Here is a 27,207-nt window from a genome sequence, read left to right on the forward strand (position 1 = left end):
CAAACGGGTAGTAAAGGGATTATCTATCTTTTTACACAATTCAAATTCTGGAGTAGACTGTCCCTTTAATCCACAAGAAGTCAAGAGGGTAATGGTGCCGCAGGTCACACTGCAGAGCAATATGCAAATAATGTCAGATTAACAAAAAATTATCTGCTTCTACCCTAATGTACAATCATCTGACACTAGGGTTTCCAGCTGTTTCCCACAAAAATACTGGTCAACAAGCAGGTGACCACTGTGACCAGTGGGTTGTAGCTGTGAATTATGTGCCATATCAGACCTCAGATGTGACCAATGGCCCTCCTGCCCCTCTGTCAGCTATATGCCATATAAGACCTCAGATGTGACCAATGGCCCTCCTGCCCCTCTGTCAGCCATATGCCATATAAGACTGTAGATCAGACTCATTCTCTCAAGTATCCATGTTTTTAGTAATGAATTTCCTGCATGGCCGGTCAATATACCCAATTGTCCAGTAAAATATAGATCATGTCCTGTATTGGTGGGATCTAGTGGAGGCTATTGACCACTAATGTAAATATTATTATGTTATTCTCTGCTATTGTCAGTGAAAATATACTGCTGGGATCACTCAGAGCCAGGCTAAACCGTACACAAGGCTCACTTTATCTGTCAGCATTACTGGCATAGATGCCCCTGATATAATAGTTTAACATCATTTCAAGTTAAATAACAAATAGTATAAAACAATCAGATATGGTTTAGTGAATTATTTTAACAAACTGTTAAATATTTAAGAATATTATTTCTTTCCAATAGCATGGAGAGTCCACAATCCCATTCATTACGGTTGGGAATTCAGCTTCTGACCACCAGGAGGAGGCAAAGAAACCCCAGCAAAGCTCAAGTATCCCTCCCACTTCCCATAATCCCCTAGTCATTCTTTGCCTCGGTAACTTGGAGGAGGTGAAGATGGATGCTCTGAAGAAAATGAAGTCCTATAATGGGTAGCTTCCCTTTCAAGACAGGACTGGGGTTAATGCTGTGTCCATGTAATTCTCTTGAGTAAGAGTATTCGTAGCTGTTAGCTGCTGAAGGTCACAGGAAGGTGCTCTGTTCTCTCTCCAGCAATTTGTTCTAACACCCCCATCAGGTAACCAGTGTTACACTTGCACTGCTTTCCTTTTTACCCAGGTCCCTGTCATATGTCGGATGAAGCTGGCTAAACCTGGAGGTGCTTTGTCTGCTCCACAGCAGAGACCCTGGAGGGTAAGTCCTTGCCTTTATTTATTTATTATATTTGGAGGGCTCATCAAGGGACTGCTCAGAAGAGAGGTGACTGGGTGGCATCTTATTCCTTCAGAGGGGGTCTGGGACTTTTAGTTATATCCCTCTCAAGAGAGATCATAAGAAATTGAGCAGAAGGATTATTGAGCTATGACATGCCCTTATTATCAGGATCTCTCCGGTGCTCTCCTATTGATATCGGAGCTTCTGTTTAGAATGTAGCGATTCTGAGGAGGACTCTTTTATATCCTCAGACTTTTTCTTTAAAGGAATCCGTCCCTTTACTCTTGTGGCCACTTTAACGTGCCTAGAGCCTCTGCAGAGAATCCCTACTTCTACGTTCCCCTTTTTATAGGGACACTGAACCCAAATTTTTTTCTTTCATGATTCAGATCGAGCATGACATTTTAAGAAACTTTCTAATTTACTCCTATTGTTAAATTTTCCTCATTCTCTTGGTATCTTTATTTGAAATGCAAGAATGTAAGTTTAGATGCCGGCCAATTTTTGGTGAACAACCTGAGTTGTTCTTGCTGATTGATGGATTAATTCATAATATTGCCTGTATATGTACAGTATATATATATTAGTTTATTCTGTGACTATTTACAATGTAACCATATAACATGCTGATGTCTTCTGATTTGTTATGATGACTTGTATTGTTCCTCTTTAATCAACTATGAATTGCCTCTGTATAGGCTTTGACACGCTCTAAGCTATGTATCCCTTTAAGAGGGTTGATTACTTTGACACTATGTGGAGGGAGGAGAAGTTGTAATTAGAGCCTATAAATATACACGTGAGAGTGGAGGACTAGGGTCTATGAGTAAGGCATAGCCGAAACGTGTAAGACCTAGTTCCTCCACTCTATTCTTGTTTTATGGATGTCTTCTGATTTGAATAAATGAATCTGCATTCACTTGCTGTATCCATGCCTGCTATCTTTGTTCTTGGATAAATTCATACTCCAATAAAAAAGTGCTATCCAGAGATTTGAACCAAAAAAAAGCTTAGATGCCTTATTTTTCAAATAAAGATAGCAAGAGAACAAAGAAAAATAATAGGAGTAAATTAGAAAGAATTAGAAAGTTGCTTAAAATTGCCTGCTCTATCTGAATCACAAAATAATAAAAATTGGGTTCAGTGTCCCTTTAATTTTGCCCCACTAGTTAGATTGTCGGTTATAGTTCAGAAGGGTGCTGCTTTACAATACATTGATGCTCCGGTTCTGAAGGGGCATAGACCTTTATTGTTGAACCGAAGCGGGCAGTGTCTTTCTTACTCTGAGGCAATTGCGGCATTCAATCTTAGCCCCGCAGAGCCTTATGTACAGTTTCTCAGTGCTGGAAGCTGGGAATTGCAGTAGCGCCTTGAAGCGAGCACTGACATTAAATAATGATTTTAAAATGACTCATAGCTTCAGCCACGGCAGACAGCCTGCCAGAGAAATGCCTCTCAGGAATGGAGGTTAGCCTCTAGGCTATTAAGAATATATTTAGAGACTGTTTTGCCTCAGGGCCGCTTTTAGAGCGGTCCGTTTTGGTGCCATTTTGTGTTTGGACTACAGGGGTCTGATAAAGTTAGGTCCAATATTCCTCATTCTCCCTTATGTCTTTAGTTATGAGGGACGCTAGTCAATTCTCTCCCGCATCAGTAATTTCTGCTAATTAAGGGGATTAAAACCTTTTGTTCCCACCACGGACCGGTGTTGTGTCGAAACTGGTCATTGTCAAAACTGGTGATCGGCAATTACCGTAACTCCGCCCACTAATGTAAACACTGCACTTTATATAGTAAATAATAAACTTCTAGATACACTGCCTCTCGGTATAAACAGCTAAAAGCTTGTGCCGCGCTTGCCAAATCTTTAGGGGAAGAAGGTTGGATCCGAGAGCGGCAATAGCAATCCTCCTATCGTTTTTTTCTCTCCATTTTAAACTGAGGTCTAAAGGTGCACTCTTCATGAAGAGTTTGTGTATTTTTGGGGGACATGAATTTTAATCTGTACATCATATTTCTTATCTATTTAGTTCTTAAAGAAATTTAGCTTTTTATATGGTAAACAAGACTGCCATTATGTTTTCAGTCATTTCCTAATATGTATTATATGTATGGCCCTATATACGCTTTTACTTATTAGGGATTCCCTGGTGTTTGCTGCCATCTAGTGGTGGTTCATTGTAAAGGCGCTGCCCTATGTATCATATCTACATTGATTTCCTAGTGATCTTAGAACACTAGCATATTTATTTTATGTTACCTTTTTATTGTAATCTTTCTCATATTAAAGGGACATTAAACACTAAATATATGCTAGATAGAATGATGCATTCAAAGAAAAGATTAGTCCATGAATAACATGTAGATGTATTTTTTAAAGTTTCATTAGTTGTTTAAAAAGTGACAAAATAAGTGTAAAGTTTTAGTGTCTATAAAACACTGTGAGCTGCCATGTTGTAACTTGTGTTACCTTCTCTGCTGTGGCCAATTAGGGACAGTTATACATAGGTCATTAGAGTGTGCAGCCAATGGTTGTGCTGGATTTAACAGTGTTCTGCACTTCCATTTCTAACAGGAACTGAAAAGCTCACAATTTCAGAATGGAATTATAGGCAAAGAGGACAAAATAAATAATTAAAGTATATTGCAGAGTTGCTTTATTATATACAATTTATCATTTTATATTACCATCTCAAAGTGTTTAATGTCCCTTTAAGGTGATTTCTAGTAATCTAGGTAGCATCATATATGGTCCTATGTAACTTTATATATTTTTTTCTTTAGTGATCTTAGAACTCTATTATATTAATTTTATGTTACCCTATATTTATTTTATATGGGAACATAAATCTAATCTTTCTTTCACTGAGGTGATTTCTGTTAAGGTCTGGGACATCTTGCATGGTCATACATTACATATTGTTTGTTATATATGCTATATATATTTCTTAGTGATCTTAGGACACTAAAGGTTTATTCTCATGTTCTCCTATTTTATGTATATGGATACAATATTGTTATCTCTCATATTGAGGTGATTTCTCCTTATATAACAACAAAAAGAAAGAGAACAATAGGGGATGTCTGTTTTTTTAAAAAAGCTCACCTGTTGTTAATATAAATAAGAAAATAAGGCTGTAATAGTAACAGTCACAGAGAGAAAGTATGATGTCCCGTGACACACAAAAACGTAGTCAAATCCAAGGTTTATTTAAATCAATTAAACTCCAGAAGATCAACAGTGCAGCAAAAGCAAAAAGCCGAGTAGTGTGAGCGTCCCACAGGAAGCCGGCAAGCGCTGGGTGAAGATTCTCACTCACAAGCCCTACGTCATCACTGATGTCATCTAATGGAGCCCGGAGCCGAGTACCGCAGGCCGGAACACAGATAGAGGCGTCACTGTGTGAACAGCAGAGAACGCTGCTGTCGAGGAATCTCTCGATCTGTATGAGTTACAGATTCTAGTTATCTGCATTTTTCGCCTCTGACTGTAAACTCGAGCTATAACTGGATTGTTGCAGTGTGGAAGTACTGTTCTGTCCATATATTCATATGTACATCTTTAAGTGCTATTTTAGTTCTTGTGCTCTCTCTAGTGTTATGTTTTATTATTGTATTCAATTTAATGTATATTCTCTGTTCTACCTCTGACCTTTTTGAGGTCACTTCCTGCCTCCATTTTTGTTTCACTTGTGTGTGTAAATTAGTTTCACTTTCAATGTGTAAAGTTTGCTAGAACTTTCTGCTAATAGCTTTGTAGAGGCAAATTCTTTTTACCTGGCAATTACCACTTCTGGAACCTCAGAATTCTTGTTTTGCAACAATAAAGCTTGAAGGATTCATACATCTCTGCTGTGGAATTTGTCTGAGTTAAGCTACTACTGGATTCTACTAACTGTAAGTAGATTGCATGTCTAACTTTCCATCAGAAGGCAGTCATCTTGCAAACAGTAGATGAAAACAGAATAGTAAAAAGAATACCTTCAGAGTTATTAATTTTCAATAGAAAGACTCATGTTTGTTAAACTGTACACAGCTCAGTGTATAACTAAGGACTTTCTATAAATAAGAACCTGCATTGCTTGCTGCACCACAGCTCAGTAAATGTTTCTGCATTTAACAAGGAAGATTCCATTAAGCATTTGCACTGTCTCACACAAGATAATCTGCAGCTGAGAAGCTTACACTGAACTTTTGTATAAACTGTCAGTTTCCTCAGAGAAATTTATGACTGCAGTTAAATAGCTCTAATCTACTTAAAATGTCTGAAAAGGAACTTGCAATACAAGCTACACTGTCACAGGAGAGAGAGCAGAACATTAGACCACAGCGTATAATAACACCCACTGAGAAAGTCATACAAAGTTATCAAGCTGAGAAAGATGAATTAGTGGATGCATTGGATGAAATGTGGGAGAAGCTTAGAAAATGTTTGTCTTTAGCAAATGAAACTCCTGATGACAGAGAACAGTTAAACAAGATTGCTGACAGACTTAATGCTTGTTACGAAAATTATGAAAGGTTGTCACGCAAATATTTTAATCTGCTATCAAAAACTAATGTTGAGGAAACTGTGCAAATTCAAACCCAGTTTAATGAATCTAATCTACAGAGCAAGAAACTAGTGCAGAGCACATTAGCAACAGTTGAAAGCAGGATTGCAGACTTGCTAAAATCCAGATCACAGCGTGCTGCCTCAACAATTCGCTCTGCTAAATCTAGAAGTACTTCCTCTTCATCTATAAGCTCTGCCATTACAAAAGCACGTGCAGAAGCAGAAGCTGCAATGGTGTGCGCCTCTTTTAGCAAAAAAGAAGCAACACTGAAAATGGAGGCAGCAAAACAGGAGAAGGAAAAAGAATTAGAAGCAGCAAAATGGGAGAAGGAAAAAGAATTAGGAGCAGCAAAATGGGAGAAGGAAAAAGAATTAGAAGCAGCAAAATGGGAAAAGGAAAAAGAATTAGAAGCAGCGAAAAAAGAAACAGATTTAGAAATACTGCAAAATGAAAAAGAAGTTACTGTCGCCATGGCAAGATTAAAGGTACTTGAGGCAGCCAATACAGAAGAGCTCCTAGAATATTCTGTCAGTCTGGTGGGATCAGACTACCCAGAGAAGAGAACATGTGATTATGTTCTTAACCAGAGTGGAAAACACTACAACTCCTTTGAGGAGGAGGAAGGAGGCAATGCTCATAAAGACAGAGGTTGGAATGATGTGCACCCTACCACAAATTATATACATCTCAATAGCGATCCAATTGCTCCAGCCAGAACAGATGCAATTCAGCGGATAAGCAGCTCAGGTGTCAATGCACAAATCACACAACCTCTTGTAAACAAACAAGTATGGGGCCCATCACAGTTACCTCCATTAAGATCAGTGAAAGAAAAGGCTTCAGCTGGATTAAATGTATCCGCGAACCCATACTATCCCTCAGCATTCAATTCCTATTACCCAAGTGATCTTCAGGCACCTCCAGTAACAAAGACTGAAAGGTTAGAGATGTCTGAGTTTGCAAGGTATATGATTCGACGTGAGCTTACTAATACAGGTCTTACAAAATTTGATGATCTGCCAGAGAACTACAGGTCTTGGAAGTCTACATTCAAGACTGCTGTTGAAGATTTAGGTATATCTGCTAGAGAAGAGCTTAATCTGCTGGTAAAGTGGTTAGGTGCTGAATCTGCAGAACGTGTCAAGAGGCTCAGAGCTGTCCATGTAGATAACCCAGTTGCAGGTTTAAAAATGGTTTGGGAACGTTTGGATCTGACTTATGGTAGTCCAGAAGTAATTGAAAATACCCTTTTAAAGAAAATACAAAAATTTTCAAAAGTCACAGTGAGGGACAATCGCAAGCTACAAGAGTTAAGTGATCTTCTGCTGGAACTGGAAGCAGCTAAAGCAGATCCATGTCTATCAGGACTGAGGTATCTTGATACTGCACAAGGTGTGAATCCAATTGTGGCAAAGTTACCTCATGCTCTTCAAGATAAATGGGCAACACAAGGATCAAGATACAAGCAAGAGAATAATGTATCATTCCCTCCCTTTTCATTTTTCAGTAAGTTCATCCAAGACATAGCAAGGACAAGAAATGATCCAAGTTTCTCTTTAAACGAATTAAATCAGTGGGTGGTGACTTCTCCAGAACATGAGAAAGAAATTTCAAGATTCAAGAACTCAAAGAAATCAGTGTTTGTCCAAAAAACAGATGTTGCACCTTTCAGTCAGGGAATGCAAAGTGAGAAATTAAAGAATTTAATTCAAGAATGCCCATTGCACAAGAAGCCTCACCCACTTAAGAAATGTCGTAGCTTTAGAGAAAAACCTTTGCAAGAACGCATAGAGCTTCTTAAGAATTATGGACTATGCTTCAGGTGCTGTGCTTCAACAGATCATCTTTCTAGAAACTGGAAAGCCAATATTAGATGTTCAGAATACAATAGTGACAGACATGTGTTTGCTCTCCACCCAGAGTCTTCAAGTTCCCTTCCACTTGAAAGTATTGCCCCTGCTGAAAAGCATGGCGGGGAGAAAGAAGAAGAGACAACAAACAAAACATCTGTTGCTTCTAATTGTACTGAAATATGCGGAGAAGGACTTAGTGGAAGGTCCTGCTCTAAAATATGTCTTGTCAAAGTGTATCCTAAGGGAGAGCCTGATAAATCCGTAAGAATGTATGCAATTCTGGATGATCAAAGCAATCGGTCACTGGCTAGAACTGAATTCTTCAACATATTCAACGTAAATGGTAATCCTTCATCTTACACCATTGGTACATGTGCAGGTCAGTTTGAAACAAAAGGAAGAAGAGCTAGTGATTTCATAATAGCTTCTATTACAGATGGTATACAGTTGCCTTTACCTACACTTATTGAATGCAATCAAATACCAGATAACAGGGATGAGATTCCTACGCCAGAAATAGCACATTACCATTCTCACATGAAACACATAGCTAGTTGCATACCAGCTCTAGAGAAGAATGCCCAGATATTGCTTTTACTTGGTAGAGACATTCTAAGAATACACAAGGTACGCCAGCAATGTAATGGACCTCATAATTCTCCATACGCTCAGAGACTTGACCTTGGCTGGGTAATAGTTGGAGATGCCTGTATAGGAAAGATCTACAGAACAGATATTACTAACTCCTTGAAAACTAATGTGTTAATTAATGGACGTCCATCTTACTTTGAGCCATGCCCAAATCACTACCATGTAAAGGAGAAACCTGGAATCTATGAACATTCATACTATGCCAGTCAAGATGATATAGTTACTCCCTTACCAGATGATGACAACATTGGAAGTACAGTGTTCCACACAACACAGCTTGACAATAAACTAGCTCCTTCTATCGAAGATAAAGAATTTCTCAAGTTAATGGACAAAGAGTTTTACAAGGATGACTCAAACAGTTGGGTAGCCCCTCTGCCATTTCGCAATCCAAGACAAAGGTTACCTAACAGAGTTCAAGCACTCTCTAGACTTTCTTCCTTACAACGTACTCTAGAGAAAGATCCAAAGATAAAAGAACACTTTGTATCATTCATGCAGAAGATATTTGAAAATAATCATGCAGAGCCAGCTCCTCCACTAAAAGAAGGTGAAGAATGTTGGTATCTTCCTTCATTTGGCGTCTATCATCCACGCAAACCAGGTCAAATAAGGGGTTGTGTTTGATTCAAGTGCACAGTATGAAGGCATGTCACTTAATAGTGTTCTTCTTACTGGACCTAACCTTACTAACAGTCTCTTAGGAGTATTGATCAGGTTCGTATTGATTCATGGCTTACATACAACAGATGTTCTATTGTTTCATTGTTCGAGAAGACAATAGGAATTACCTCAGGTTTCTGTGGCATCGCAACAATGATACTAGTGCTGAGATAATAGATTATCGCATGAGAGTGCATGTCTTCGGCAACAGTCCATCACCTGCAGTGGCAATATATGGACTGAGAAGAACAGCTCAAGAAGGTGAAATGGAATATGGAACAGATGGCAGACAATATGTAGAAAGAGACTTCTATGTGGATGATGGAATAAAGTCTGTACCAACAGATGAAGAAGTCATTGATCTGCTTAAAAGAACACAAAGGATGCTATCTGTAACAAACCTAAGGCTTCAAAAAATAGTCTCAAACAGCAGCAAGGTGTTGAAAGCCTTTCCTCCAGCAGACCATGCAACGGACCTCAAAGACTTAGATCTAGGTACAGATACACCACCTGTACAACAAAGTCTTGGTCTACATTGGAACATATCAACTGATGAATTTCTTTTCAAAGTTTCTACTGATGAAAAGCCATACACTAGACGTTGTGTTTTATCAATTATTAACAGTCTTTATGACCCACTGGGGTTTGTAGCTCCAGTGACTATACAAGGAAAGTCTCTGCTTAGACAGCTTTCATCAGAGTCAAAGACCTGGGATACTTTACTACCTATAGAGAAACGTCAAATGTGGGAAAAGTGGAAGGATTCTTTGAAGGCTCTTGAAAAGCTCTGTATTCCACAGTGTTATGCTTCTATATCTCTATCAACAGCTACAGAAACAGAGATCTACATCTTCTCAGATGCATCTACAGAAGCTATTGCAGCTGTGGCCTACCTAAAGGTGACCGACATTGAAGGAAAACCACATGAAGGATTTATCAGCAACCGAGTAGAACGCATCAGGAGATCTACAAAACCAGAGCAATGGTATTACGTACCTACTGACAAAAATCCTGCAGATCTTGCAACCAGGTCATTAACTTCAGCACAATGCATTAAATTGACATGGATGACAGGACCCACATTCTTGTTACACTCTACAGATACAACATCAGCCAGTACTACATTTGAGCTTGTAGATCCTGAATCTGATAAAGAGAACCATCTTCAAGCTACTACACTTCTTACCAGTGTACCTGGTCTTGGATTACAGAAGTTGTACTTCCTCTATTTCTCATGGACTGTGATTATACTCACAGACACTGGTTGACAATTTGTAAGGATTACAATAGAGAGATGACAACAGGGCACAGTGCCAGCCCTGCTACTAATCAAGATTTATCATGTGAAAACAACATAAACTTATGTTTGCAATTGCATTTTGTATGTTTTCTCTCTTTCTTTGTCTTGCAGATCTCATGGATAAAGAGACTTCAATCAACATTTTTATGTTTATTGTTTATTGTTTGATTTATATAGTGGTATCTACAGATACCAGACGGGGAGTGTTCTGTCCATATATTCATATGTACATCTTTAAGTGCTATTTTAGTTCTTGTGCTCCCTCTAGTGTTATGTTTTATTATTGTATTCAATTTAATGTATATTCTCTGTTCTACCTATGACCTTTTTGAGGTCACTTCCTGCCTCCATTTTTGTTTCACTTGTGTGTGTAAATTAGTTTCACTTTCAATGTGTAAAGTTTGCTAGAACTTTCTGCTAATAGGTTTGTAGAGGCAAATTCTTTTTACCTGGCAATTACCACTTCTGGAACCTCAGAATTCTTGTTTTGCAACAATAAAGCTTGAAGGATTCATAAATCTCTGCTGTGGAATTTGTCTGAGTTAAGCTACTGCTGGATTCTGCTAACTATAAGTAGATTGCATGTCTAACTTTCCATCAGAAGGCAGTCATCTTGCAAACAGTAGATGAAAACAGAATAAGTACCACAAGTGGGGTGAGTGTTATTTATCTGTAAGTCCCAGTTACAGGACCGGAAGAGTTACTCCCTTGGAATTGTACATTTTATTGTAGGGGTAATCACACTAACTCTCTGCCTCTGTAATAGTAACAGTGCCTAATTATTGCTAAGTACTCTCTTGTAGTATCTTAGGAATACTGTGGCAAACTTCAGAATCTCAATTTAGCTTAAACACTGCCATTTATAAAATGTAAAAGTATTCTGTTGTTGTGCTATAATCTCTTTCCCTTGTTACACGACAAGCTACGAATTACTCCAGTCACTGCATAACTTATTTACCGTACAACATTAGAATAGTACTACACTGGTGATGTGATTTTAAATGTGTATGTGAGCAAAAAGGAACTTCTACTATTTGCTGCCTTTAGGTGGGGGTTCTGGAGATCAACTTCATGGCTTCTCTCCTCAATACCAGAGTTATAGCCCCCATCAAGCGGGAGCAGACCTTAGTTATTCTATGTTCTCCGATTTTTTACAGACTTTGTCAGCAGCTCTGGTGCAGAAGGATCTTTTTTTTCTAGGTCCTTTTCCTTGATCAAACTCTAATTCTTCTATGGCAGACGCCATGGAAATAGACGTTTGGTCCTCTCTAAAAGATAGTTTTCAGATAGGGACCTGTCTCTCGGATCAGGCAAGCTAAGTCAGGGATTTGTCATAGGTATCATAAGTTCTAGCGCTCCTGTCTCTAAATTAAAGTCTAGAGGTTTTCCTTGCGCAAGGACTTTTCTCCAAGAGGGTTTCGGAGAAGGGTTTGTCCAATAATTCTTTATAAGGGCAGAACTCTTTCCTTTCATTCTGTTATATAAAGAATTACCCAGTTGTCCGGATGTCCAACAGGTGCTGGTTAGTATCCAACCTATGTTTTCAGCCTGTTGCTCCTTCCTGGAGTCCTATTCTGGTTCTCAAGACTCCCATTCTGTTGATATTTATCTTTTATGGGAGAATGTTTTGTTTTTGTTGGCTGTTTCTTTAATTCGCAGAGCTTTAGATTTTCCAAACTTTTAGTGTGATCCTCCTTATCTTGTTAACTGTAGGGAAAAGGTTGTTCTCCGTACTAGTTTAGTTTTTTTTTTGCTCTAGGTGGTTTCTGACCGCAGTGCTAATTACGGGGATTGCAGTTCCTTTCTGCTGCCCTAATCTTAGCTTCTAAGCTTAGCTTTTCAACCTGGATGAGGTCTTTGCATCTACTCCTTTTTTGGTCTAAGGGCTGTTTTTCGTTTGGCTTATTAGACAACTGAACAGCAGTCTCCTTAAAGGATTCGTCTTTCCCTCCCTGTGCTGTTTCGTATCTCTGGGCCTTAAAGGGACACTGAACCCAAAATTTTTCTTTTGTGATTCAGATAGAGCATGCATTTTTAAGCAACTTTCTAATTTACTCCTATTATAAAATGTTCTTTATTCTCTTAGTATCTTTATTTGAAATGCAAGAATCTAGGTTTAGATGCCGGCCCATTTTGGTGAACAACCTGGGTTGTCCTTGCTGATTGGTGGAAAAAATCCATCCACCAATCAAAAAGTGCTGTCCAGAGTTCTTAACCCAAAAACGCTTAGATGGCTTTTATTTCAAATAAAGATAGCAAGAGAACAAAGAAAAATTGATAATAGGAGTAAATTAGAAAGTTGCTTAAAATTGCATGCTCTATCTGAATCACAAAAGAAAAAAATTGGGTTCAGTGTCCCTTTAACCCCTTAACGACTGAGGACGTGCAGGGTACGTCCTCAGAAAAAAGGCAGTTAATGCCTGAGAACGTACCCTGCACGTCCTCAGTGTGGAAAGCAGCTGGAAGCGATCCTGCTCGCTTCCAGCTGCTTTCCGGTTATTGCAGTGATGCCTCGATATGGAGGCATCCTGCAATAACGTTTGTAAGCCATCCGGTGCAGAGAGAGCCACTCTGTGGCCCTCTCTGCACCGGAGATCGGTGGCTACCGGCGTTGGTGGGTGGGAGCCGGACCGGGAGGCGGGTGGCGGCCATCGATGGCCATGTGGATCTGAAGGGGGGCGGGATCGTGGGCGGGGGTGGCTGGGGGCGCGCACGGGCGCGCGCGCGTGCACGGGAGGGTGGGGGCGGGCGCGTGCACGGGGAGGGAGCGGGTGGGAACCGCTACACTGCAGAAAATGGGGAAATAAAAAATATATTCAAAATAAAATATATACAATGAGCAAGGTGGTGGGGGTTTGTTTGTGGGGGGTGGGGGGTTGGGGGAAGCTACACTACAGAAAAAACCAAAAAAAGCACTTTTTATTGTAAACTGGGTACTGGCAGACAGCTGCCAGTACCCAAGATGGCCCCCAATAAGGCAGAGGGGAGGGTTAGAGAGCGGTTTTGGGGGGGATCAGGGAGGTTGGGGGCTAAGGGGGGGATCCTACACAGTAGCATATGTAAATATGCTAAAAAAAAAATTCATTTTTTTTTAAAAACTCTTTTATTTTAGTACTGGCAGACTTTCTGCCAGTACTTAAGATGGCGGGGACAATTGTGGGGTGGGGGAGGGAAGGGAGCTGTTTGGGAGGGATCAGGGGGTGGGATGTGTCAGATGGGAGGCTGATCTCTACACTAAAGCTAAAATTAACCCTGCAAGCTCACTACAAACTCCCTAATTAACCCTTTCACTGCTAGCCATAATACACGTGTGAGGCGCAACAGGATTTAGTGGCCTTCTAATTACCAGAAAGCAACGCCAAAGTCATATATGTCTGCTATTTCTGAACAAAGGGGATCCCAGACAAGCATTTACAACCATTTGTGCCATAATTGCACAAGCTGTTTGTAAATGATTTCAGTGAGAAACCTAAAATTGTGAAAAATTTTACGTTTTTTTTAATTTGATCGCATTTGGCGGTGAAATGGTGGCATGAAATATACCAAAATGTGCCTAGATCAATACTTGGGGTTGTCTACTACACTACACTAAAGCTAAAATTAACCCTACAAGCTCCCTAAAAGCTCCCTAATTAACCCCTTAACTGCTGGGCATGATACACTTGTGGTGCGCAGTGGCATTTAGCGGCCTTCTAATTACCAAAAAGCAACGCCAAAGCCATATATGTGTGCTATTTCTGAACAAAGGGGATCCCAGAGAAGAATTTACAACCATTTATGCCATAATTGCACAAGCTGTTTGTAAATGATTTCAGTGAGAAACCTAAAGTTTGTGAAAAAATTCGTGAAAAAGTGAACAATTTTTTGTATTTGATCGCATTTGGCGGTGAAATGGTGGTATGAAATATACCAAAATTGGCCTAGATCAATACTTTGGGATGTCTACTAAAAAAAAATATATACATGTCAAGGGATATTCAGGGATTCCTGAAAGATATCAGTGTTCTAATGTAACTAGCGCTAATTTTGGAAAAAAATGGTTTGGAAATAGCAAAGTGCTACTTGTATTTATGGCCCTATAACTTGCAAAAAAAGCAAAGAACATGTAAACATTGGGTATTTCTAAACTCAGGACAAAATTTAGAAACTATTTAGCATGGGTGTTTTTTGGTGGTTTTAGATATGTAACAGATTTTGGGGGTCAAAGTTAGAAAAAGTGTGTTTTTTTCCATTTTTTCCTCATATTTTATAATTTTTTTTATAGTAAATTATAAGATATGATGAAAATAATGGTATCTTTAGAAAGTCCATTTAATGGCGAGAAAAACGGTATATAATATGTGTGGGTACAGTAAATGAGTAAGAAGAAAATTACAGCTAAACACAAACACTGCAAAAATGTAAAAATAGCCTTGGTCCCAAACGGACAGAAAATGGAAAAGTGCTCTGGTCACTAAGGGGTTAAGGACGAAACTTCCAAAGAACAAATCTGTAAGACTTATTCTTTGGCCTCTTTGCACGTCCTTTTAAAATTGTAATAATCTATGTTTTTGCCTCAGCTGAATTTTCTTTTTGGGAGAAAAGTGCTTCAAGTGGTGGTCCCTTCAGTTTCGGTCCGCCTGCCTTTGGTTCTCCCTTCCTGTCCATTATGTGTCCTCTCTGGCTTGGGTATTGGTTTCTCAGCAGTAATGAATGTAGAGTCCACGACCCGCGCTTTTATATTTTCATGATCTTTATACCCCTTGTGTTCCTATGTCTCTTTCCTTTTCCCACGGCTAAATGATTGGGGTATTAGGGGAAGTGGGAGGGATACTTGAGCTTTGCTGGGGTGTCTTTGCCTCCTCCTGGTGGCCAGAAGCTGAATTCCCAACAGTAATTATGGAATTGTGGACTCTCCATGCCCGGAACGAAAGTAATTTATCAGGTAAGCATACATTTTGTTTTTTTATCTTGTAATTTTATCTAACTCTGTAACATTTAACAGAATGACCGTTTAGCTCAGAACACAAACTCAATGATGTATGTCCCAAACTCCCCACAGCAAAGAAAACCCAGCATATTGATTCCACCAAGCTTTTCAAAGGGTGTATCTTGAAAATGTCAGTGTAATTGTAAACTCTTTATTTTGGATGTTGATCTATGCAATGGGTCAGAGCTTTATACTTTAGTTTAATGGTAACAATAACATATATTTATATATATACTTGCAAACAATGCTTTGCTGGTTATTGTTGATCATTATATGTATGGAGAACAGAAGCTGAAGGTTAAAGGACATGAAACCCAATTTGTTTTCTTTCATGCATCAGAGCATGCAAATGTATTCCAATTTTATTTCAATTATTTAATTTGTTTTGTTCTTATTGTATTGTTTGTTAAATAGTATACATATGTAGGCTCAGGAGCTGCTGATTGGTGGCTGCACATTTTTGCATTTTGCCATTGTTTTTCAGCTGCCTCCCAGTAGTGCACTACTGCTCCTTCAACAAAGGATACCAAAAGAATGAAGCAAATTAGATAATAGAAGTAAATTGAAAATTTGTTTAAAAGTGTGTGTTTTATCTGAATCATTAATCCTTTTGGGTTAATTAAAAGTGCGCAGAGATTGTTGTTTACATGCGCATGTAACACATCAGCCTTTTGTCTCTATGGTAACCAACAGCCACCCCCCCCAAAAATTTAACAGTTTGAGCTAGGCAGCTTCTGATTGGCTGCAGGACTACAGCTTCTGGATAAATCAGAATCAGTGAAACAGGGATGTGGGCAAAGAGCTGCCCATTATATAAATATACTGAAAATGTGCAAACACTGTGTGTGTGTGTATATATATATATGTGTGTGTGTGTGTGTATATATATATATTTCTCTTTCTAATGGCAGTGAGAGTCCACAAATTCATCATAACCTATGGGAAATACTGCACCTGGCCACCGGGAGGAGGCAAAGGCACCCCAAACAAAGAATTAAATATCCCTTACATGTCCCCTACCCTCCAAGTAGTTATTTGCCTCGTTTCATGGAGGTTGGCAGAGAGAGGTGCTCTGCTGAAGATTCAGTTTTCGATTGCTCTCAATGGATTGTTTCCTGCAAGAGAGGAGTTGGTAAAAGCCATGTAATTCTCTAAGTAGAGTTTTGGTGTCAGTTAGCCTCTGGTGGTCGTAGGGAAGTTCCCATACCTCCTCCAGATTGCTGAGCTATCCTCCCTTCACAGATGAACATTGTTAGTTACGCTGATTTCTTTTTGTATTACAGGACCCAGACTGGATGACTTCTTAATGAGTAAGTCCCTTTTCTCCGTTCCTTACCCCTCCGGTCGAGTTCTTCCTTACTGTATAGTGGGATAAGGGCTTGGAGTGTCAGTATGAGGAGGAAATTTCCTCAGTCGTGTATAGCATGGCCCACACATTAGATGTTTGGTGCCATTGTTTTAACAGATGCTGTCCGGATGTAAGGGGATTGTCTCATGACTTGGAGGATGCACTTACGTAGCGGGCCATTTTTTCAGCGCCATTCACGCCCAAGCCTCCTTTTCATATTGCTTGCTGTATGCTGAGATAGTTGGGAGACGGATTGGCAGCGTGAGAAACTTCTGCTCCGCAGGAGGTGGCGAGACATCCAAAATACAAGCATTATCTAGGGGCTTCATAAGGAATCAATACCTTTGATTAGTGGCCAATAAAGACTTTTCTGTAAGTATGCTTTAGTGTGTTACACATGAAGGGCTCTATGTCAGACCTGAGCCAGGAAGATGTTTGCCCTGCTTCTTTAATTGAGGCAAATAAGTGCAAGATCTGCAGATTGAGCACAGTGTGTTCTCCTGCTCAATTGTGTAACTTATGCCTTACATCTATTCTACAGTCTCATTCTGGAGGTACTGGTACCCAGACACCTGTGATATCCCAGTTCAGCCTAATCCCGGATGCTCTGCGGCTTCACAGATATCAATTTGTTCTGATATGCCAGTTTTACAACCCCAGGCTGTTGCCTCAATCCCCTCACATGCTGTACCCTGTGACCCCATCCATTAAACTTCCTCAGCTGTTAGTGCCTTTCCTCATGACTTTGCAGCCTAATTACAGACAGCAGTTTTGGCTGCCCTGAGTGCTATGCCACTTGCAGAAAAAAGGTTGAGGAAATGTAACTATGTTTCTTCTGATTCTAGGACCAGCAGTTCTATAGGAGCTGCAGCGGTCAGTCATATGCCACTTTCTGAAGACGATTCCTTGGCTAGTTCTGAAGGATAATTTTCCTCTTCTAACTCCTACGGTGAATCATAGGTCTCGGAGGACATTAATTATAGATTCAAATTGAGCATCTAAGATATTTACTTATGTGACAGACTGCCTGGTACCCCGAATGAGTACCTCCGTCAGAACACTTTCCTTGTCCTGGACATCCCTTTATCCAGAGCAATAGCTCCTGGTATCCCCCTTTGACCACAGTCTAATATGGAGGTGAACAGAACTGATGCAGCACACAGGTTTCTGAACACAAAATGAACACTTTATTTAAAAGCAGCACACATATTTATACACCCTGGTATTCCAGAGTCACAGATCTTCAGCATACAGAGAGAATTGGTTAAACAGTAAAACAAACATATGCACAATACATCACACCTCTAAGCAACTGTCTATCCACAGATTACCATATCAATTTAATTAACTGTGGGGTAAATTTACTTAATCTGATTTTGGGCAGTCTAGTTTACAAAATCACACATGAACACAATCAGTTTAACTAGACAGACTCCTGAGACAAAATCAGAACTGAAACGTAAATAAAACACCTTTTATAAGAAGATATAAAAACAGCTCTTATTAACTGTTAAGTCCTTTATGCTCACTTGGTTTATAGAGTCACACCCTGTACCCAGAGTTATGAAAGTACATGGGGTGTCCAGCATATAAAATTCCACATTTCCATGCAGTCCCTGGGTATCCTTAAGCCCATGTACCCGCTGCCCAAAGAGTGTTCTGTAACAGGCCCCCAGGTCATGGTGACTCACATCACAACTTAAGGAGGTATTATCTACCCTGGGCGTACCTGAGTCTAAACCATCATAAGAAATACAGGTTTACAAGTTGTATGTGGTGTTTAAAGCTAAGTTAAATACCCCTGATGTGTTCTCAGTGCCTTCATTGGTGGTGGACAATATATCTGAGGATTGGGAGAAACCTGGTGTTCCCTTCTCTTGTTGCTTCGCTATGAAGCCTTAATTTAGTTTTTAGAGTTCTTAAACTGGCTCCGTTTGAGCCTATGCATTCTATTGCTTACCTGGAAAGTGTTATTTATGTTAGCTATTTCTTCTGCTCAAAGGGTGTTTGAACTGTCTGCCCTTCAATGCGACCCGCCTTTTCTAGTGTTTCGTTTGGATAAGGCCGTACTGAGAACAAAGATGCGGTTTTTACCTAAGGTTGTTTCAACTCAGAAAAACAATCTCTTGATTAATATTGTGTGTCTGTCCCAGTCCTTCTTCCTCTAAGGAGAGACTTTTGCATAATCTGGTCATGGTTAGAGCTTTGAAGTGCTATCTTCATGCTACAAAGGAATTTAGTCAATCATCTTCCTTATTTATCCTGCACTCTGGTAAGTGCAAAGGTCAGCAGGCCACTGCTGTTACTCTATTTTTCTGGCTAAGAAGTTTGATTCACTTGGCATATTTAGAAGCAGCCTCCATCCTGAATTACGGCACATTTTACCCATGCAGTGTCTTCTTCCTGGGCCCTCAAGAATGAGGCTTCAGTTGAACAGATATTTAAGGCTGCTACTTGGTCCTCTTTGCATATTTCCACAAAATTTTACAGATTCAATGTTTTTGCCTCAGCAGAGGCATCATTGGTGAGAAAGGTTCTTCTGCCTTCCCAACCTTTTCTTCCCTAAATGTTTGTTGACTCCACAGCTTGGGTATTGGTTTCCCATAGGTTATGATGAATTTGTGCACTCTCGCTGCCATTAGAAAGAAAACATAATTTATGCTTACCTGATAAAGTATTTTCTTTCTTGGCAGTGAGAGTCCACAAACCCGCCCTGAAATAATTTGGTGGTTGCAGTTTTATAGCACCTCTGTACCCCTTTTTAATCTCTCTACTCTTCCTTAACCTCGACTTGGACTACTGAGAGGGTAGGGGAAGTGGGAGGGATATTTAATGCTTTGTTTGTGGTGTCTTTGCCTCCTCCTGGTGGCCAGGCGAAGTATTTCCCATAGGTTATCATGTATTTGTGGACTCTCACTGCCAAAAAGAAAATGATTTCAGGTAGGCATAAATTATGTCATATTTAGGAACAACAAGAAGGAACTTTTTGAGACCAATATGATATAAACCTCTATGGAACTGTACTCTCCGGGGTACTAATTCTGCCCTCCTCACTTCTGCAGAAAATTTCCTGAGGAGCCTGTTGACAGTTCCTTTGAATCTTCAGGTAAAAAGCAATTACTAACCTGCCACAAGACTGTTTGTGCTTCACCCTAAAGAATAACATTTCCGCTATCCCATCTAATAGCACGCTTATGTCTTCTATAGTTGCTGGAAATACTGGGCAAAGTTGGATGTCATTCAATTTCTTTTCTTTTTTTTTCAGTGTAATAGAGCACTCTACAGCGGTGTGAAAATCGTCTCCATAACAAGACAAGATGGAAGCACTGGGTATTACCATATGGCTGACCTGCAGTGTGGCACAGTGCCAGGCATGACTTATACAGGAGCTTCCAATTTTGTCTAGTTTATTTCTTTAGTGTTTCGAGTACTGTTTTGTAAATAAACATTTTTTTTAATTATGAAATGTCATGTCCTTTATTGGCTACTGTACAGAGCACACCTTGCAACTCGCTAATCATTTAATGTCATGTGGTCTACAAGAATGTCATGTGAGTTATAGTTTGCAAAGAGGTGAAGAGATTGCTCCTCTCTATTCACACAAATGCTCATTTCTCATATTCTCACACCCCTCTTCCCTATAGACTATTCTCAGCAGGGTGAGGGTGCTCTGCTATCAGGTGTTTAATCATGTTCCTACATTTCTATAATACATTTCCTTGTGGCTTTTCAGATGTCTGTGTACAAGACTTCAGACCACCCCTTCCAATTGTCAAATCACATACTGTACCTTTACTATTTTCTAAACTTGTTAAATTAGATAGTCATAGCATAGATATATACAGTCCTACAGCATTGGTTAATGTAAAGAACTAGAATCGGGACACACCCCCTTGAGTGCTAACAACGGCTCTGCACTCGCCTACCTTTAAGGCAATCTGGGGGCTCCCATCGACTCCCACCCTGGCGATTGGGCCTGTATAGTGACAGGCATCGGCGGGTTTTCCTTCACGCGGGGACATCACGCTCAATGACGTGATGACATCACTGCACAAATTTACAATGCACAATATAGGGAAATGGGGCATGCTGTTAAGAAGCCTGTATCTCAGGCAAAAAAAATATATTTAAAAATAGTTAAAAAAACAAACAAAAAAAAAACCTTAAATCCAGCTTAGCATCCAGGTGGGAAATGGCTTAGCACTCAAAGGGTTAAAAATACATGCGTATATCAGAATGAAAAATTATATAAAAAATTAATAAGGTAATGTCAAGTATCCAATTGTTCACAAATATGTCAGCAGATGGCCAAATGGTGGAAAAGGTCTTGAAATACAGAATACAGAGAGACTCCCTGGATGAAGTCAGGCCGACCACTGGAAGTATCAATCAAAAACACAGCATAAGACAGTGGCGCTACATAGCGTGATAATGTCTCTGACATCCAAAATAGAGTCATAACAAAAAGCTACTCACAAATAGAAAGCACCTCCTGGTTTTATATAAGCAGACTGGGACCTCAAGTCTCCCAGCTGACAAACTGCGTCAGACCGGTACAGGGAGTAGCATCCAACACCGGATCCTAGTAAGTAAAAGGGGAAAGAAGCATAATTCAAACTGTGTCCTCTATCTGTTCCATAAGTCACTCACCCTTTCTGTGCAGAAGTGCTTCTGCAGATTTCTAAACTTTCTACCCTTGTCATGGCTACAAAAGTGTGTCTGGAGCAAGGTAGGGGCAGCACTAAGTTCTTCTGCGTTAAGAATCATAAGATTAGCACTGCTGACAGCACAGGGTGCTCAGTATGTGTAAGGTACAAGCCGCAAGGTTCTCCCCCCGCTACTTCCTGGCCGCTAGTTGGCGTCAGGTGGAAAGGTCCCTTAGCTTTTGGTAAAGTCAATAGTAGAGCTGAGGCTGAGTCATAAGGCAAAGACATGGTCAGGCAAGCAGAGTCAGCAACAATTAGGCAGGGTGGCGTAAAATCAGGATCCAGAAGAATAGTCAAGGACAGGCAGAGGTCTAAACACAATCTGGCAGCAAAGTACAGAATCCTCAAGCACAAGAGTAGTCAGGAATCAGGCAAAAAGACACAATGAAAATCCAGCAGAAAACACAGGAACAGCACACTTGGGAAATTAATCCAAATAAACAGGCTCAGAATACAGGAAGTGCTGGGTATTTAATAGGAATGTGCATTTGGATCCTTCATGATGATCTGAATACGGAAATAGGCGCCCGTTCGTGCTGTTTGGATCTTTTAGTACTTGGACTGGTTCTAGTGAAAGATCCCCACATGAAGAACTGGATTTGCACAGGTCTTTCACTACAATCAATCCGGCTACAAAAAGATCCTAACAAGATAAGCAGCCACCTAATTCCGCATTTGGATCCTCACAAAGGATCCACATGCACATCCCTAGTATTTATGGACTGGAGTTAATTGTAGATTTGCTGCAGCTGACAGGCAGGTGGACACGAAGAGTCTAAGTACTGATCTGAGAAATAATTGCAGTAATAGCTGAAGAATACCTGTGGCTGAATGGTAGAGCTTCAGCACTAGCAACTGAAAGACCCAGATTCAAACTCTGCATAGTTATTTCTAATAAACAAGTGTGAGACAGAAAGGTACTTAACAGTATGTTCCCGTATGTCAGCGATAAATCCAGGGGAAAGTAAGTTTAGTGCACAGGACTTATAGGTCTCTGCTTTTAATGTTGCCAACTGTGTTCTCTGTGCTAAGGATAGCGCTGGGGAGCAAATACCTATGGGGAGTTGTTCAAAGACCCTTGCTTACACCAGTCTGGTGTCTGGTTATTCTGTATGGAAGCCCTGGTGTTCTTGTTTCTGGCCTGTAGCTTTGATCCTGACCCTGACATATTTCCTGGTTGATGCTCATTGTCTCACCCTTGCCTATACCTTGAAATATGAACTGATTACCTGGCTGCTGACCTAAAGTTTAGTACTCTGTATTGTATTTTTCTCTTGCTTTACTCTTTTACTGTGGCATTTTGGCTTTTGTCTGCTCACCTGTTGCTGATCCCTGTCCTGACTACCGACTGCTCTGCTGATAACTTCAAGACTACTGGTTCCTGTTGCTATCCTCTGGGTGCTGAGTCACGCTTGTACCTGCCCTGTGCCTATAATACATCTCCTTAGGCATTGGTTCTAGCAAACAATCAGGTAACTAAAATGTATCTTATAACCCTCCAACTTGAGATTATGACCCTTGTTCTGGTTTTGCGCTGTCACACATACACTCATTCATCCTCCGCTTTATTAAATCTAATTAATATACATAAAGGTTTCTATCATATCCCCTCTCTCCTTTCTCCCCTTTAAGCTATAAATGTCAAGGTCATGATGTCTTTCCTTGCTAGTTTTGCATAGCCCATACACCAGTTTAACAGCCTTCTTTGAACTGTATCTAATTTACTTACATCCTTTTGGACACCCAGCATTTTACACAGTATTCAAGATGAGGTCTCTAGTGATCTGTAAATTAGCACTTATTACAGTAGTAGTAGTTACTAGTTCTTCCGAGAACCTACAAATGAACCCCTCATTATCATTCTAGCGGATTTAGGGCTTTCTTTAATAAACTGAGTGATCCAATTTCCAACTGTTCAATCTTCTCCAGCCTACAACATTTCTCAGAAAATGGTACAAAATGTTGTTGGCTAAAGATTCAGTACAATGCTGCTAGAACCTATTACTAGCATTAACACAAGAGACTTTCCCCAAAATAGTCTCTATATATCTGGGGATCGAGGGCTACTCACTGATACCCAATACAGAAATCGGATGCCTTTTTTTGAGACCTTTTTCACAGGATCTGGTCTACAATCTAGATGCTGTCCTCCAAGTATGCAATTTTAAACAACTTTCCAATTTACTTTAATAATCAAATTTGCTTTGTTTTCTTGGTATTCTTTGTGGAAAGCTTATACCTAGGTAGGCTCATATGGTAAGTACTAAGCCCTGTAAGGCCGCCTCTTATCTCAGTGCGTTTTGACAGTTTTCACAGCTATACAGTTCTAGTTCATGTGTGTCATATAGAAAACGTACTCGCTCCCGTGAAGTTATTCATGAGTCATCACTGATAAAATGCAAGTTTGTCAAAAGAACTGCGTTAAGGGGGCAGTCTGCAGAGGCTTAGATACAAGGTTATTATAGATATATTATAAAACATATATTAATATAACAGTGTTGGTTATGCAAAACTGAGGAATGGGTAATAAAGAGATTAACTATCTTTTTAAACAATTACAATTCCGGAGGTGACTGTCCCTTTAAGCTTGTTTACCAAAATAATTATTCCTCTTTTTTTAAGTCAGAATTGCCAATGTGCCTGTAACTAGCATTATTTCCTTCTTAGCTGATGAGAGTCCATGGCATCATAACATGTGGGATATATCCTAGCCTATCAGGAGGAGGTCAATAACCCTCACATAGCTTTAGCCCCTCCCACATCCCTCTCCCCAGTTTGTTATTGGCCTCTGAGGAGAGCGGTTATACATTTCATAGGTGCTCTACTATCAAAAGTTTAATTTTTTTCTTTCATATGATTTGTGGGTTTAGACCTCACTTGGGACCCAGTACCCCTTGGCAACTTCACTCCAAGAAGATTTAAGACTCTGAGTGAAGCAGGGATGAGGATTACCTCTGTCATGTGCTTTCCAGAGCCCTAGTGGGTAATCTAACAGCCATAACTGCCCTCAGGCATGGCAGGGACGGTTCTCTAGCCTCTAACTGAGCGCTACAGGTATATCTGCAGTATCCTCTGCCATACAGTTACTTGTACTGGATGGGCTCTCTACTGGATTAGCAACCTGTGAGGAAGAAAGGCCTCAGCATGCTGGTAAGACCCAGTGGAGGGGTGCTTCAGTCCAGGTAAGTGACTCATGCACTACACAGCCCAGGAGCTATCCAATAGTACTCTCTCCTTTCAGGTACTACAAGGCTGGGGGTCACAGCCTTACACCTGATGAGCTTTACCTATGTTTTGAACTTGGGAATTTAGGGAAAATGAGGCACAGGATAGTTCTTATCTAGCATCCTTAGGACTCCTTAGCAGCTCAATTTCTCATTGTTTACCTCAAAAACCTTGTTTCTGCATGTTTCTACATATGAGTACTATCTATTTTTTAGAGCCAGTAACTGCCTTGTGCAGTTATCAGTTAGATCTCTCACAGTGCAGTTATCAGATCTCACACAATGCAGTTATCAGTTAGATCTCACACAGTACAGTTATCATTTTAGATATCACAGCGAAGTTATCAGTTAGATCTCGCACAGCGCAGTTATCAGATCTCACATAGTGCAGTCATCAGTTAGATCTCGCACAGCACAGTTATCAGTTAGATCTCACACAGTGCAGTTATGTCAGGGTGCCAGGAATCAGACTGAGATGAGAAGTGCAAAAATAATCACACCTTTATTAATAGCAAAAGTCAAATAACAATCCAGAAATCAAACCAGAGCTGGTAGTCAGACGAGCTAAGTCAGGAGCCAAAGCGAGTAGTCAGACGAGCCGGAATCAGGAACAAGGAGAACAGCAGGGTCAGGAACAAGCCAGGGATCAGGAACCAGGAGGGAAGTCAGACAGCCAGGTAATGCAGGAGCTCTCACAAAAAGGTCTGAGACAATGCAAGGGCAAAGCATACTGAACAGAGGCCCTTTAAATAAAAAGTGATGACATCACAATTCTGAGACTGCATCCTGTCTCAGATGGATGATGTACACCAGTCTGGCCATAAAAGGAAGTGCAGGAAATGAGCAGCATCACACAGTATGCACCAGAGTTAGCAAGAGAGGTGAGTAAAATAGCTGCCAGCAGCACATGGCAAACAAAGCAGGGAAAAAACCCTGACAGTACCCTCCCCTCAACAACACCTCCCCCAAGGGAGGACAAAAGGCTTATTGGGGTAACAGGCATGGAAGGCACGGAGGAGGGCGGGAGCATGAACATCAGAGGAGGGAACCCATGAACGCTCCTCCGGACCGTAGCCCCTCCAGTGAACGAAATACTGTACGCGGCCCCTGGACATAGGAGAGTCAATAATACTGCTGACCTCATACTCCTTATGGTTGTCAACAAAGATAGGATGGGGATGAGGCAACACAGTTGTAAACCGATTACAAACCAATGGTTTCAAGAGGGAGACATGAAAAATATTGGAGATGTGCATTGCAGGAGGCAGGTCAAAAGAGTAGGCCACAGGATTGACCCGTCGGAGTATTCAAAAATGACCAACAAAATGGGGAGCCAGTTTATTGGAAGGCACACAAAGGTTCAAGTTGCGGGAGGACAGCCAAGCTCTCTCACCAACCTGGTAGGAAGGCGTGGCATAGAACGATGAAGGCAATCCTGAATCTGCACCCACATGGAACAGAGTTGCCAGAGATGCTCCTCCAAAGCTGGAATACCCTGAGATATGAATTAATTGGGCAACAAGGATGGTTGAAACCCATAATTCGCCATGAACGGGGATAACTTGGAGGAAGCATTAATAGCACTATTATGAGCAAACTCTGCCCAAGGTAACAGTTCAGACCAATTATTGCGGTGATCTGAGACATAGCAACGGAGGAACTGTTCCAGAGCTTGATTAGACGGGTGATATGCCGAGGAGAAGGAAAGCTGGATCCCCATTTGAGCACAAAAGGAACGCCAAAATCTGGAGACAAACTGGCTACCCCGGTCCGACACTATCCTTGGGTAACCCATGTAAACGGAAGACCTCTCGGGCAAAAATTGAAGCAAGCTCCTGAGCAGTAGGCAGCTTCTTCAAGGGAATGCAATGTGACATTTTAGAAAAACGGTCCACCACCATAAGGATAACAGTATTGGAAACAGGGAGCTCGACAATGAAGTCCATTGCCTATATATTATGTGATAAGCCCCGCCCCCTCTCATTGGCTGCCTTTTCCCTTCTATGCTTCAGCTGCTGTGAATTTAATTGAGTAGATTCTAAGGCATTTTGGTGTTTTATTCTGGCAAGTTTAACCCCTTCCTTCTGTGCCCTGGAGGTAAGAGCTGCTAGGGGTGCCGAGTGTAGAAAGATTGCTATTCATTCTCCTAGCTCTTATGTTCTGAGGTGAGCTGTGGGCTAGTACTGATGTGAATAATGTTTTTGAACAACAATCTGCCTTTTAATTATGCAACCCCCATCTGTCCACAGTTTTGTGTGTTGAGCAGCAAATGTAACCCCCTTCTTTAAACCCACTAAGGGGCACTTTGACTCCATTTTATGCAGTGCTGCCAATCCTGTATTACCACAACTTGGTTTATTTTAATGCAGCAAGCTGATCAAACTGCCTTAGTTTGCATAATGATATTATATATTATCTGCTGTAAATTATATATTTCAGCTGCTTAAATTTGCATACAAGACTTCCGGTGGGCGGAGCAACCGAATGACAGCAAGGAGAAGGAGCTCTGCATAACAACTCTGAAAAATAAGCAATTATTTGCTGCCACCGGCTAACCCACGCTATTTTTCTTGCTGATTAGGCACCCTAACATAAGCAGGCACTTGCTGCAGCCGAAACCTGATGCGTGAAGGGCCCTACATTGCGCCTTTGCCCCTGAGAAGTGACTGTAGTGTTAACCTAA

The 27,207-nt window shown here is 40.6% G+C and overlaps 1 protein-coding gene across 2 annotated transcripts in view; it reads left to right on the top strand.

Moving 5' to 3' along the window:
- Positions 1-20,060, top strand: part of ANO9 (anoctamin 9) — a 233,973-nt gene extending 213,913 nt beyond the window's left edge. Inside the window, exons 25-26 of one of the 2 annotated variants that reach the window (XM_053720508.1) lie at positions 19,657-19,700; positions 19,860-20,060. In XM_053720508.1, the coding sequence (XP_053576483.1) occupies positions 19,657-19,700; positions 19,860-19,864 (49 nt within the window). In that variant the 3' untranslated portion in view covers positions 19,865-20,060. The remainder of the gene's footprint in view (positions 1-19,656; positions 19,701-19,859) is intronic. The other variant, XM_053720509.1, reaches the window with a different exon arrangement.
- Positions 20,061-27,207: the final 7,147 nt, after the last annotated feature.

This window comes from Bombina bombina, chromosome 7, assembly GCF_027579735.1.
Source record: "Bombina bombina isolate aBomBom1 chromosome 7, aBomBom1.pri, whole genome shotgun sequence".
In the NCBI taxonomy this organism is placed as follows: Eukaryota; Metazoa; Chordata; class Amphibia; order Anura; family Bombinatoridae; genus Bombina; species Bombina bombina.